Genomic DNA, 13,116 nt, shown 5'->3' on the forward strand with positions numbered 1-13,116 from the left:
TGCAGCAAGGAGATAGTCATGTTCCCAGACCCAACTGGCTACCTTAAGATTTCGTGGTTGGTCTTCTGTCCCAATGTTAAGATACCTCCAATCCCTGGCATGGTCAACCTGAGGTATGCTTCCTGATGTGGAGTTGTTCGGTTCTTCTATTCCCACTGCTGGGTGCGCAGGAGAATCATCCAGAGAAAAATTCCCCACTACTTCTTCCATCCAAGAGCTTCGATAGGACGGTTGGGTGTCTTCTGGAAATGGTTGAGATGTAGAGGCAGCACTTGGGCCCATTCTCTTCTTTCCTTTTTGTGCTTGCTTGAGCATTCCTCTGTATGGTAGTTCAACCACCTCGTATGTAGTTTCGGGAACCTCCTGTGTCATTGGGGGGTCAGCTTCTGACATATATAAGTCGAGTAGAACAAGGTCCGCCACATCTTCTTCTCCCTGTATGCTGTGGGCTTGCCTTGAAGGTCTGAAGTTCCAGACTCTAGTGTGAATGTGGACGGCTCCTTCAAGTTGTCCGGTCTCTTGACCCCTCCTAGGTTGGTCAGGTTGCACAATGGATTCAATAACCCTTCCAAGAGTCATTTTCGGCACCGCCTGAATGACATCAGTAAGTAGGTGGTCATCCTTTTCTTCTGCAGATCCATGAGTGTCTTCTCCAATACCATCATTGTGCTCAGCCAGCCCATGATCTATGTGGTCATCTTCTTCTTCCATAGATTCATGAGTGTTCTCTTCAGTACCATCATTATGCTCCGACAGCTCATCATCTTCTTGCATAGCATCCTCTTCCTCCTCCGTTGTGACCCCATGGTCATTTTCTTGGTGTGAGGCATCCATGTCATGTGCCTCCATTGCTTCCATTGCTGCTTCATGGTCTTGTCTTTGAGTCACCCTGGTGGCCTCCCCACCACTTGGTCTAGTACTTGCGGCAGAGTTACGAGAAACGGGGAAACGAAAACGGAAACGGAAACGTTTCAGGATTTTTGAGAGGGGGTGAAACGGGGAAACGCCACGTCATCAAGGGGGTTTAGAGTAATGCATACACACATTTAGAGTGCTCTACCTTCAAAAAAAGTGCACAATAAGCTATAGCTCTACCTAGTACCATTAATATTGATTGTAACTTTGAACTTTGGAGATTCAAGTTTCATTGTTCAACCAATTACCAATCACACAATGCAAATTTCAATTATGCAAGGTGGGGTAATTTATAAATCCTATAACAAGTTACAAAATGGAAAAATGATTCATGATTCATGATATTTAAGAGACCAATCATGATTCATAAATTGTAATTCAGCTTTCAAAGCCCAAATGTCATAGTAACAAAAAGAAAGCTGAAAGCCTGAAACCCAAAAAAGGCTACATCAAGGATCATATCATATATGATCAAATAATAAGCTCATCCTCATCCTTATCCTGAGACTCAACCTCTGCCTCCTCCTCCTCCTCATCATCATTCTCCTCTACTAACAAATCATCATAATCAGGTGAGTGGGCATCATCTGGGCTATGAAATCCAATATATTTGTCATGCGTATACTCATGTCTCATCTTGTTAAGCAAACGCAAGTTTGCATTAACAAAGACAAGATCATTGGCCCGTTGCGTTCGCAGACGATTTCTCTTCTTTGTGTGGATATGGGCAAAGCTACTCCACAAACGCTCACAAGAAGAGGAGGTGCAAGCTTGTCTTAGAATGCGGATGGCAAGCTTTTGCAGCTCGGGGGAATCAGCTCCATAATCCTCCCACCATGTAACAGCCCCAACTCGAAATCTGAAATTCCAAAATTCATAAATTTCAGATTTCTAATTTTGTATTAAATAACAAATTACAAGTTCCTAAAATCTGAAAATTAAAATGAGTTAATATTACCTATCATGCTGTGCATCTGGCCATCCATACATGCCTTCCTTATTGCGATAATTGGCAAGCTGGTCTTTTATCCTCCGCCGTCCATCAGGAGTTGGCACCATCTTTTGAAGAGTGAGGTTCCAACCACGAACAACCTCTCATTCTGTTGTGCACTTGCCTTGTGTTGAAACTCCGGGTCCAACACAAAGGCAGCTGCATGCATGGGAGAGTAATATTGATTCCATCTGCTCACAGCCAACTCTTCCAATTCTCTCAACCTTTGGGGATCCTTTTCTATTTCTCTGATATTCTCAATCATCCGATCCATCCCCTCATACACCTTACCAAGAAAAGGCATATCTCCATCAACTCGGTTAAGCAACTTCACAATAGGCACACATAGATCAACAATGTGAGATGCATCAGCCCAAAATTCATCACTGCCTATGCACAAGTCATAACAATAAATTCCAAGAGCCTGCCTAGAAGTGGGCCATGCATCCCACTCTGGGCTTGCCACAACTTGTTTCAGTGCAGGTCTCATTTCAAGGAGCCTGCGAAGCATCAAAAAGTTGTATGCAAATCTTGTCTCTGCATACTTCAAAAGCTCCTTGTTGGCAAATTTACGGTACAAAGCAAGAGAAAAATTATGTCATGTGATGAAGTTAACCACCTCTTTTCCATTGTCAATAACATTCTTGACCCAATCCAATTTGCCAATGTCTTTCAATAAATTATTCAAGCAATGTGCTACACAAGCACTCCACTGGATATGAGGATACTTTTGCTCCAATAATGCACCTGCTGCCTTATTGGTATTTTCCCCATCTGAAACAAGTTGCAAAACATTAGACGGCCCCACATATTCCACTGCATCTGCCCACATTTGCATCAATACAGTTGCTGTTTTTTATTGCACTCCACACTCTATGGAGTGTATGTAGAGTGCAGATCCCCTACAATATGCAAGGATATCCTCTAGTGAGTGACTTCGCACATCACTCCATCCATCTGCAACCAAACTTACCCCATACTTTACCCATTTCTCTTTCACAGGTTCGATAGCTTGCTTAACTATCACCACCTCATCCTCTAGAAGCTTGCCCCTCAAAGCATCAAATGTGGGAGGGGTATATGTGGATCCAAATGTTTTGATTTCTGACACCATCTCTTTGAAGTAGGGTGATCTAGCAACATTGAAGCTAATCCCATTGGAGTAAAAAAATCAGGCCACAGCTGCATCTACTTGTGCCTTCCTTTGCAGATGCCATGATATGTAAAGACTGCCCTGCCTATGTGAAGTAGACCGAGATGTAGCAGGAATATTAGCAGGAGCTCCATGTGCACTCGCAGAAGAAGAAGCCGTAGTAGCAGAGGGAAGAGGACTCCGAAATGCAGTGGCCTGCTGAACACGTGCTGCATGAGCACCTGAAGAAGCTCCTACACCAGTAGAAGCCATTGTCTTTGCCCTTTTTGTAGTGGGCAATACTTCAACCTCTCTTTGCAACCTTTCTTTCTCTTGTGGTGAGATTACGGAGCATAGCCCAATCCCCCCATCCTTAATGCCAAGAAGATGACATTTGACCCTATCAGGGTTCCCTCCTCGCTCCAATCCACACCATCTGCATCTAAACTTGCGAGCTCCTCCTTTCTTGGAGTCATACTTGCCTACCAAATCAACTTTGCTCCACCAATAATCCGATTGGGTGAAATCCTTCTCTTGCTGAGGGACAACGCTTTGTGAAGCCATATCCATGAGCAAAAAGAGCACTTGTACAAGCTGCAATAGATCAAATTTCAAAGGGAAAAGCCAAGAATCAATGGTTGCAGCCAAAAAACAGCAAGCTGTTTGAGGCAAGAGAAGCATAGAGAAAGGAAATGTGCTCACCAGTGACTAAAGCCGGGTGTCCAAAAGAGCAGCCACTCGTAGGGCTGGGACTCGAGACTCGGGAGAGAACCAGGTGGGCAAGAAATCGAGGGAGAGAGCAGTAGGCAAAAGGGCGAAAACACGCGACGGCGGCGGCGTTTTTTCGTGTTTTTGCCCTCTTTTTCGTGTTTTTGCCCTCGCACACTTTGGCTAGTATCTGGACAGACATATCTGGACAGACATCGTACATACTTTGATGGCCATATGGACGGGTATGCAGGGAGACTCCCATGCAGCCTCAACTAGGAGGGTTTCTTTCTTCAGGGAATGGAAGGATTCTCCTTTCTTCTCTGAAACTACCACAGGGTTGAGGTGGCACTTTCAGCCTCAGCCTTGGTTGTTTTCCACCTCACTTTGAGGGGGTTTTTTATTTATCCTTATGATTTCATGATGTATTCCGCTTTGAGCTTGCTCTCGCGGGTTTTTTCTCTTACTTATAATAGAAGTCTTTTTCTTGGGGGGAAAAAAAAAAGACCCGAAACGGCGCGTTTCAGGTCTGAAACGGCGTTCAGATGCTGTTTCGGCGTTTCGGATCGCCGTTTCAGACGGTGTTTCGCGTTTCGGGGCCGTTTCACGTTTCGGGGGGTCTGGGATGGCCGAAACGGCGTTTTGGGACTTTGATGTGCCGTTTCGGCGTTTCAACGTAACTATGACTTGCGGACATTATTCGCTGATACATGTGGGGATTATTAAGAAAACCAAAAGGCATCCGTTTGTACATGAGATCAACCAAACCAGGTGGTGGAGGGGCTTCCTGGCTCACCTCTTGCGCATTCCGTGAAGTACCAAGATGGGCTTCAGGATCCTTTTCTGGACACAACAATCTATTTGTTCTGGACACCGCATAGCTCGACACACAGCATCTATGCACTACTTTGCGTAGCGCAGTCTCTAACCTAAGCTGCCTGACCACTTATCATCATGCAGCCTTTTGCCGCAGCTTTGCCACCTATTAGTGGGCACTGCACCCATGCAGATCATTAAAATTGAAGGTTGGCTTGGAGAGACCACCACGTTGGTTCTTGGTGTAATAATTAGAAACAATTTATCATTTTGAACACTTTTGCAGCACAGTCTCTGGCTTGACCATCTGTCATCATGCAACCTTTTGCTGCATCTTTACCTGCAGCCCATGCAAATCATAGGTTGGCTTGGAGAGACCACCGTGCTGGTTTTTTGTGTAATAATGAGATGCAGTCTATCATTCTGAGCATCACCTCAATGCAATCTCTGGCTTGATAACCTGTGATCACCCAGAATTCAAGGTTGTCTTCGAGAGACCACTGTGCTGGTTCTTGGAGTTACATCTTTGTAGCCCCCATAGGCTTCACCTTGCGTTGATCCGCCATGCGTACTTGAAAATGTACGTCAGTTGTCAATTTCAAACCCAATTGTTGAAGAGTACCTCTCGGCATGATGTTTACTGCTGCCCCACCATCCAAGAAAACATCTTTCAGCTCCACCCCATTGATCTCCACTGCAAGCTTGGGACTTTGTTCACATGTGAGGGCAGCATAGGCTGAGCAATTGTCTAGTGTTACTCCATCTTGAACTGTTACTGTCTCTGGTGTGGGCCCACCTTGAACAGATCCCCTTTGGTGCCCTCCTGGCATGCGATTCAAAAATGCAATAGTCTGATGCTTGATATGTGGAGACAATTGACAGAGTTGTCGTAAGGTGATATTGGGCCTAAAATCCATCAAGTCATCCATCAAAGAATAGGGCTGGACAGTAGCAGTAGTCTTTTGTGCCTTTATCCCTCGAGCTTCTGGCCGAGGGTCGAAGCTCATGCGAGGGAGAGGAGGTGCCTGTGGATTCTCAATCAATATTTCCTGTGGTGACTCTCCCATCACCCATTTCCCCTTTTCTTGGGCACTACTAGGCTTCACCTCTTTTTCCTTCTCTTGCTTCATTGTGCTTCCTGAGTGGAAAGTGGATGGACCTGCCTGCAACTCCTCACGTTTTTGCCCTAAAGTTGTCGCTTCCGTTGCAAACCTCACTATTCTGGACTTGTAGGAAGGGAACTGAGGTGTGACGCCTTCATCTTCAGAACTAGATTGAAGATCTTTGGTGACAGTCCTGACCACCTCCTGGTACCTTGAAGGCATAGATTGCTCACTTGGAGCTGAGGTAGTTTTAGAGCTATTGATAGGTCTTGATGGCTGTGGGGCCCTTCGGGTCCTTTCTAATCCAGTTACAAGAGAGGACAAGGGTGATGCAATCCTGTGCCCACTGTCCACCTTGGAAGAAGGAGGTGGGGATGCTCCTCTAGTGACTGAGCTGGTATTAGTTGGTGATGAGGCCTCCGATATTGATGTTGAGTCATCCTTACTACTGTCACCCTTCATTTGTGACCTAGTCACAGCTCCCAACACTGCACCAATCAAATGGGGTTTGTCACCCTCCCCCGCCACTACTACATCAACCATGTTGACTTGCGATGTTGATTTCCTTCTGCCATTGGGACAATCTCTGGTGTAGTGGTCATTTGTGTTGCACTGTGTACAAGAGGGTCCCCCGAATGGTTGTGTACAATCATCTTGGTAATGGCCGTACTCGCCACATCTATAGCACATGATGGGCCTGCCAAAGTTGGTACCTCTGCCTCCACGTCCACCTCGGAACCCGCCCCGTCGACTGCGGATATAAGGGGGTCCATATGCACCCCCTGACATAGGTGGTTGATACTGTGCATAGTAGGGCAGAGGATAGAAGTATGGAGCCCCAAATTCACTAGGAGTAGGAGCTTGGAGCAAAGGAGGATTAGGAAGTAGTGGAGGTGGAATGATAGGATGGGTGGGTGGTTCAGGTGCTTTCACAGGGGCTGAAGCTAGGGGTACTGGCCCTGAAAAGGTCGGTGCAGCTTTGTTGATTGTAGCCACCAGTGGTTCTCCAATTGGATACTGCGGTAGAAGCTTCCTCAACCCCTTAAGATACTTACACTCCAAGGCATCATGTCCATGAATTTCACAAAATGTGCAAAAAGAGGTCGGGGTGGGTACCTTACGCTTCGATGGACATTCCCAGTAGCCATGGCCAGAACCCTTGTAGTCGGTGCACCAGAGACCACTTCTTATCTGAGCTTCAAAGGGTGACGGTCCATCCACTTTTGTTCTGTCTTTCAGACCTTCTTTGATTTCTTCTAATTCCTTCTTGAGTTGTTGCCATGCCTGTGAGCCCTCTTCTCTCGGAAGTTGGGCGGTCTGGGCGGGTGTTGAGGCGAAACTTAACTGGGACCGTTCCATCTTCACCGCTTCCCTCAGAAATTCTTGTAGTGAGGCATGCTCAGGGAGTTTGTCAACCAGCCTTATAGCAATGGTGGAGGGTAAAGCCTTCAAAAACCACCCCTTCATGACGGCGTCATTGGGTGGCACCGACATCTTTGCCGCCAAGACCCTCATCCTTGTGTACATCTCAGAGATACTTTCTCCAGGCTTCATGGTGTCAGTGGATAACTCTTGGACAATCATGAGTTCGAATTTTTCCAACTTGAAAGTGCGTAAGAATTCCTCCCTTAGGTCTGTCCACGTCTGGAAGTGGTCTGGAGGAAATTGACTGTACCATACAAAAGATGTGAAGGAACGCATGCTCATTCTCCACACCTTTAGCTCTACATGCTGTGAGGAACTTCCTCACATGAGCTTCCACATCCTCATGGAGGTGGCCTTTGAACTTTTGAGTCTTCATGTGGACCTTGTTGAGTACCTCGAGAAGTCTACCTCTGTCTGGAGGACTGAGAACGGCCATCCCCACCCAAGAGGTTGGAGAGGATGCAAGAGTTGAAGGGAGTCCCGATGGGGCTGTAATGAGTGTTGGTGCTCCCAAGGAGGAGACCACCCCGACAACTCCTCCTGTGGACGACCACAATGGAGAAGTCACTACTGATGTAGTCATAGAGGAAGTGTACCCAGATGGTAGGGTGTAAGTGGGGGGTCTCGGTGTTGCAGAGGGAAAGGGTGAGAACATGGAAGATGTGGGGGTGAAAGAGGATGGGAGAGAATTTGGGAAAGAGAGGGACGGAGTTGAAGTCATGGATGAGTAGGCAGAAGGGAAGGAAGGAGGTGGTGGAAAAGGCAACACCGGTGTGGATGGAAAGGGAGATGAAACCATCATGGCAGGTAAAGGCATGGCCGGAGCAAAAGTACCCCCCAATGGGATAGATGTAGAAGAAGGATTAGCTAGGAGCCCGGAGCTATGCATAACAGATGAGGTAGCAGCTTGTCCACAAGAGGTTGAGGCGGAAGCAGATGGAGTCACCACTCCGGTTGGTTGATGAAGACATAGTTGTAGGAGGAGGAGAGGGGCTGCCTTGACCTTGATGAGTCCCTGAGGAGCCCTCGTCCTTAGTACCCTCTTCTTTCACATGTTCTCCGCTTTGCACTTCTTCTTCTCCGGAGTCCGGATCTGACCACCAAGGTTCCTGTTGATCCAAGTCAATGAGAGTGTCGATGAAGTTACTTGCTATGGCTACTGCTCCAATGGGCTCACTTTGTGCTCAAGTTGAGGACTTCGCAAACTTACGTCGCACGTAATGCTTCTTGTACCTAGTTTGGTCTACCGGAAGTCTTTTCTCCACTCTCCTCAAGTACCTCCTAGTTCTCTCACTAGCTCCTTCAAATGTTTCAGAACTACTCGGCATAAGACCTCTCTCTAGGACCCTAGATCACCACTTCACTCGTGCTACTCAACACCAGCAGTGTCCCACCGTGATCGCCATAAACTGTCTGAGGGGGGGGGGGGTTCCTAACACTTCCGGAAGTATTACCAGAGGCCTAGGGCCACTGGTGCGAGAAGCGAGTAAGACATGCCATAAGTGTCACTGATGGTATGTAGGCGAGTGCTTGTCGATGGTGTCAACTATGTGCAAGCGGTACAAGTGCTGAAGTGATGTGAGCAAGAAGAAGACCAAAGCAGAACAACATCATGAAAGCCAACCCTCGACATGAACGGCAAGAACTTCAAGCACATGACATAGGTCCGTTGTACCAGGTGAAGGGAGAGGAGGGGAGGAGAACACAACGGAAAGAGATTTTAGAGTAGCGAGCAGAGATGGAGAGTAGCATAACTCATTAGAAAGCAAGATGACTAATACACCCCCAGAAGATACACACGAGGCGAGCTCTTGACTCTAGCCTCTCACTCCTTCACTCACGCCTCTCACCCCTGCCAGAATGTCCCTCTCCCTCTCCCCTTTCCCCCTCTTCACCTTCTCCTCCTCTGCTCCACCCCCTGCTGCCAATCTCCTCTCCTTCTTCCTATTGGATGTCTTCTTGCACCCTTAGCCATCCTTAGCCATTCCACCGTTTGTGGGCCACTCTGTCCTTGATGGCTTCCGCAACACTCCAGCCTGTTCTGGGTCAGTGAATCCCGTGCTCCATGTGTTCTCCTATCTATTCCATGCGCTCCTGACACTAGTTGGTTGCAAGGGTTGGTGCACCACCTATACCTCTTAACTGTTGGACTGCTTCCCATGTGCACCAATAGGTGTATCCCATGTACCATTGCGCGAGTACTTCCCTCTGATCGACTTTGACCATGGTGAGTCGAGGTTGAGGTTTGGCACTCTTCAGTTATGTATTGCTTCCGTCATACCCAAGTCATGTCCAGGTCAAGTTCCAGAGTGACCAAGATGTGAACATATGTGAACACGCTGCGATTAGGTATGACCAAGGTCTAACAACTTGGCATGTTGCTGAGGTGACCATGACGTGACCTAGGTGTGACTCTTGGTGGGTCGCCATAAACTTTGAGTACAACAAGAAGGGCTAATATGGGGCAAGAGAGGCTGAGTGGAGGGAGGAAAGATGAGAGGGGGTGGGAGAGGTAGAAAGGCGACAAGGAGAGCTGAGAGGGGGGCGGGAGAGCCAGAGAAAGGGGGGAGGGCTGAGAGGGGGGCAGGGGGGCTGAGAGGGAAGCGAGGGGGCGAGGTGGGAGGGCTGAAAGTGGAAAAAGGGGCTGGGGAGGAGAGGCGGGGGGGTTGAGAGTGAGAGGGAAGAAAGGGGGCAGGGAGGGGAGTTGGGGGGATGAAAGGGAAGGGATGGGACAAGGAGGGGAGGCGGGGGGCTGAGGGGAGTCCGGGGAAGTAAGGGAGGAGGCAGGGGGGCTGAGTTGAGGTCGGGGAAGCAAGGGGGGGCTGAGGGAGGGACGGAGGAGAGGCTAAGAGAAGGGGCAGCAGGGAGGACACAGGGAGGAGCTGCAATGCTTCTCTTCATTTTGAGGATGAGGGAGAAGGAAATAAGGTTAAACGAAGATAAAGTTCTAAGCTAATGTTTGTAGGAGACCCAATAGAAAGCTGAACCCAATTCTACTGCCTAGCCATGCTGGGATCCCTCACTTCAGAACTCGGGGCAAGCCCATAAGCCATCCCCAGAGAGGTAGCAAGGAAAGTGAAACTTTAACCTCAAGTCTCTGAAATATGGAAAATGTTAAAAAGTCCATCCCCATCATCTTTAGCTAAGAATCTGATCCCCAGGAATCTAGGGGATCCGGCTCCTTATGAACAAAAAGATTACCGCTATGCAGTCAAGCTACAAGTGACGGCTGCCTGAGCAAGCATAAGTCAAGGGTTGTGAATAGTTGAAGGAAGAAGGAATTTGTGATAGAAAAAATCAAGGAGGTAATAGCGGCGGCCTATGGTCGCCTAAGAATTGAAACAGGATGAGCTTTCAAATGTGTTGATGGCTTATGAGGCTGCTTGCTTCCTAGGCATTATATGCCTTACATCCTAATCAACTCACTTCTATGTGAGATTAAGGCCCCTTTGAACTTGCCACTTGTCTTGTGCAAAGGCGAGATTAATTTTAGCTCAACACCCTCCTTCTCAGGAATAATTAGTAGCCCTCTAACCTTGGAGGTGTCAACATGTTTTTTGGTAGGGCATCTACTAATTCAAGAGTAGACTTGTCCGGCCAAATGTTGGATTTGTGACTACCTTCTACCATGCCATCATTGCCTAATCCATGTGTACTATAAAAGGCATTGCCAATCGTGGATATTGTATTGTCAGTCATCGTCTTTGCACGTGTGCCAAGTTTGCAGGCTGCCTGTTGTGCTTTGCACCTCTAACTAGATCTATCTACATGCTTGTGCCTTGGATATTTCTCCCGATGAGCCAATATATTGGCAGATCCCATGCCACTGATACCATACCAACACAGGGCACCATTAGGTGACATGTGTCACACCACAAGTGAGCCACGTGCCATAACAGCTGATGTGGATCCACCCCGATGGACTCGTTTATCAAGGGTCCCACACCCTAACCATCTAGCCATTCCAAGAGTGCTCACTCCTTAATAGTATCGAGCTCCTTTGCACCTTAGTCATTATTTCTTACATACTAATCAACCATTTCTACATGGCATTTCTACATGGGATCAAGTCCCCTTTGGACTTGTCACACAATCTTGAAAGAGGTTTAGAGGCATTTCAGATATAGGAGAAAAAGCTAATTGTGAAGCTAGGAACATACAACAGAGATGACAGATCAAGAAACAAAGCCAAATGTGAAGCTACTAGAAAAAGAGACTTCCTATGCAAATGGACAAAAGTGTCTTATCAAAACAAACATGCAAGGGGACATGCAGTGAGAGTTAACATGCATGAAGAGGCTTGTATGTGGATGTATATGCCAGGACTAAAGGTCAAAAAGGAACATTCAAGAGAATATAGGTGGGAAAAAGCATCCAGGTCATAAGAAAAATTATAGTATGTAAAAGACCAAGGATGCACACACTTTTTCCCTCCATTAAGAAAAAATTATATTCTAGAAAGTGAGACAACTACTAATCATATGCTAATAAAACTTAAACGAAAGCATATGGTGGCTGCTCTATTAAAAAACAGGGAGCACAAGAAAACTAAAAACAGTGAAAGAACACTTCTAGCTGGGTCATAGGAAGATCTCCCATGAAATGCGCATCTTCCAATGAGCAAGCTGATTTTCAAACTGCTCTTAATTGTTTGGCTCAAAATGATCAAAGGATACACACACATGCGTAGAGAGAGAGAGAGAGAGAGACACACACACACACCTGATGAAATTTTGGAAAAATATCTCCGATACTAGGAAGCCAACCAGGCATAGGTGGAATCTTTGCTTGCTTGCTTATAGGAGTGGAAAGGTTTGACACACATTTGAAATTATCTCTAATACTAGAGCTAGATTCTTTGAAGTAGTACTCATGTAATAGGCAGCTTGTGTGAAGGAACCTCTCAATCTGTACACAAACCAAGAAATGTAAGTTTCAAAAAAATTCAAATAAGACTTGATGTATAGGTTTTGTCAAACTGATCCAAAGGCATGTACTACCATAAATTGATTTTCCCATAATCAAGGCTAGGTCAAGTATTAAACATGTAGCTTTTTTTGCTAGGATTACATACATACATACATACATACATACATACATACATACATACATACATACATACATATATATATATATATATATAATCAAGGCTAGGTCAGATATAAAACATGTAGTTTTTTCCAATAGGATTCACTCCACTAGGTCCATTTTAAATTACACACACTAGTAACCGCCAGTAGTAGCCAGCAGCCGCCGCGAGCCATGATAGTCAACAGCAGCTTCCCCAACCCCTCTAGTTTCGTCAACAACACCCCCCCCTAGTTTCGTCAACATCAAACTAACCCTAACCCCGAGTTGGGCTAAACCCCCAACCCAACTCGGGGGTTAGGTTCATGTAGGGGGGTCTACAGACAGCCAATTATGGACTGGCCTACCCTCTTCTCCAAGTCCCCCTCAACTCCTTCAACCTCCATCAGGACTCGGTACTCTACAATTGACAAGTAGTGAGAGCTCCGATTGGAACTGGCAGAGGTAAAGGCTCGACTTCAGTTAACATGAAGTTAGATGTGATAATGCGCTGAAGATTAGAATAGGGGGACTCCCAAAAGATTGGTACAAAGAGGAGGACACATATAGTGAAATATTGACAAGATAAAAGCAGGCTTGCCCAACATTGAATGGACGGATGATGATGAGCAGGATGGTGACGACTCCAGGCCACCTTCTATTATGCACTATAAAATGCCATCCTTACATTAAAGTCAAAAGATATGCGTTTCAAGCTGAAGGGTACCAAAGTATGGATAGCTGAGGAGCTTATACAAGCTCAACTCAAGTATAGGGAAATGAATTCAGGGCTGCCAGAAAGGATGGAAAATGAGCAGTTTACCCTGAAGGCATAGCTCTACTCAAAGAGTCCAAAAGACTCTCAGTCTTAAACTGATGTATGGCTGATTACTCTTTCAGACTATTATGTAGGTACTCTAAATAAATTGGGAGTTCCGTTTACACTCCTTGGGAGCTGC

The 13,116-nt window shown here is 46.5% G+C and overlaps 2 protein-coding genes across 2 annotated transcripts in view; both read right to left on the minus strand.

The window, feature by feature from the left end:
- Nucleotides 1–13,116, minus strand: part of LOC147906348 (uncharacterized) — a 604,593-nt gene that overhangs the window by 184,242 nt on the left and 407,235 nt on the right. Inside the window, exon 21 of the mRNA XM_087391025.1 lies at nucleotides 11,813–11,998. Within this exon, the coding sequence (XP_087247151.1) occupies nucleotides 11,813–11,998 (186 nt within the window). The remainder of the gene's footprint in view (nucleotides 1–11,812; nucleotides 11,999–13,116) is intronic.
- LOC147906349 (uncharacterized) lies at nucleotides 1,387–2,005 on the minus strand. The gene is made up of 2 exons (XM_087378726.1): nucleotides 1,874–2,005; nucleotides 1,387–1,774 (listed from the first exon to the last, which is right to left on the minus strand). The coding sequence occupies exons 1-2, from the start codon at nucleotides 1,972–1,974 to the stop codon at nucleotides 1,387–1,389; spliced, it is 489 nt and encodes a 162-aa protein (XP_087234852.1). The 5' UTR covers nucleotides 1,975–2,005.

Source organism: Dipteris shenzhenensis, chromosome 1, assembly GCF_047967505.1.
Source record: "Dipteris shenzhenensis isolate YYH24624 ecotype China chromosome 1, Dip_SZ_1.0, whole genome shotgun sequence".
Taxonomy (NCBI): Eukaryota; Viridiplantae; Streptophyta; class Polypodiopsida; order Gleicheniales; family Dipteridaceae; genus Dipteris; species Dipteris shenzhenensis.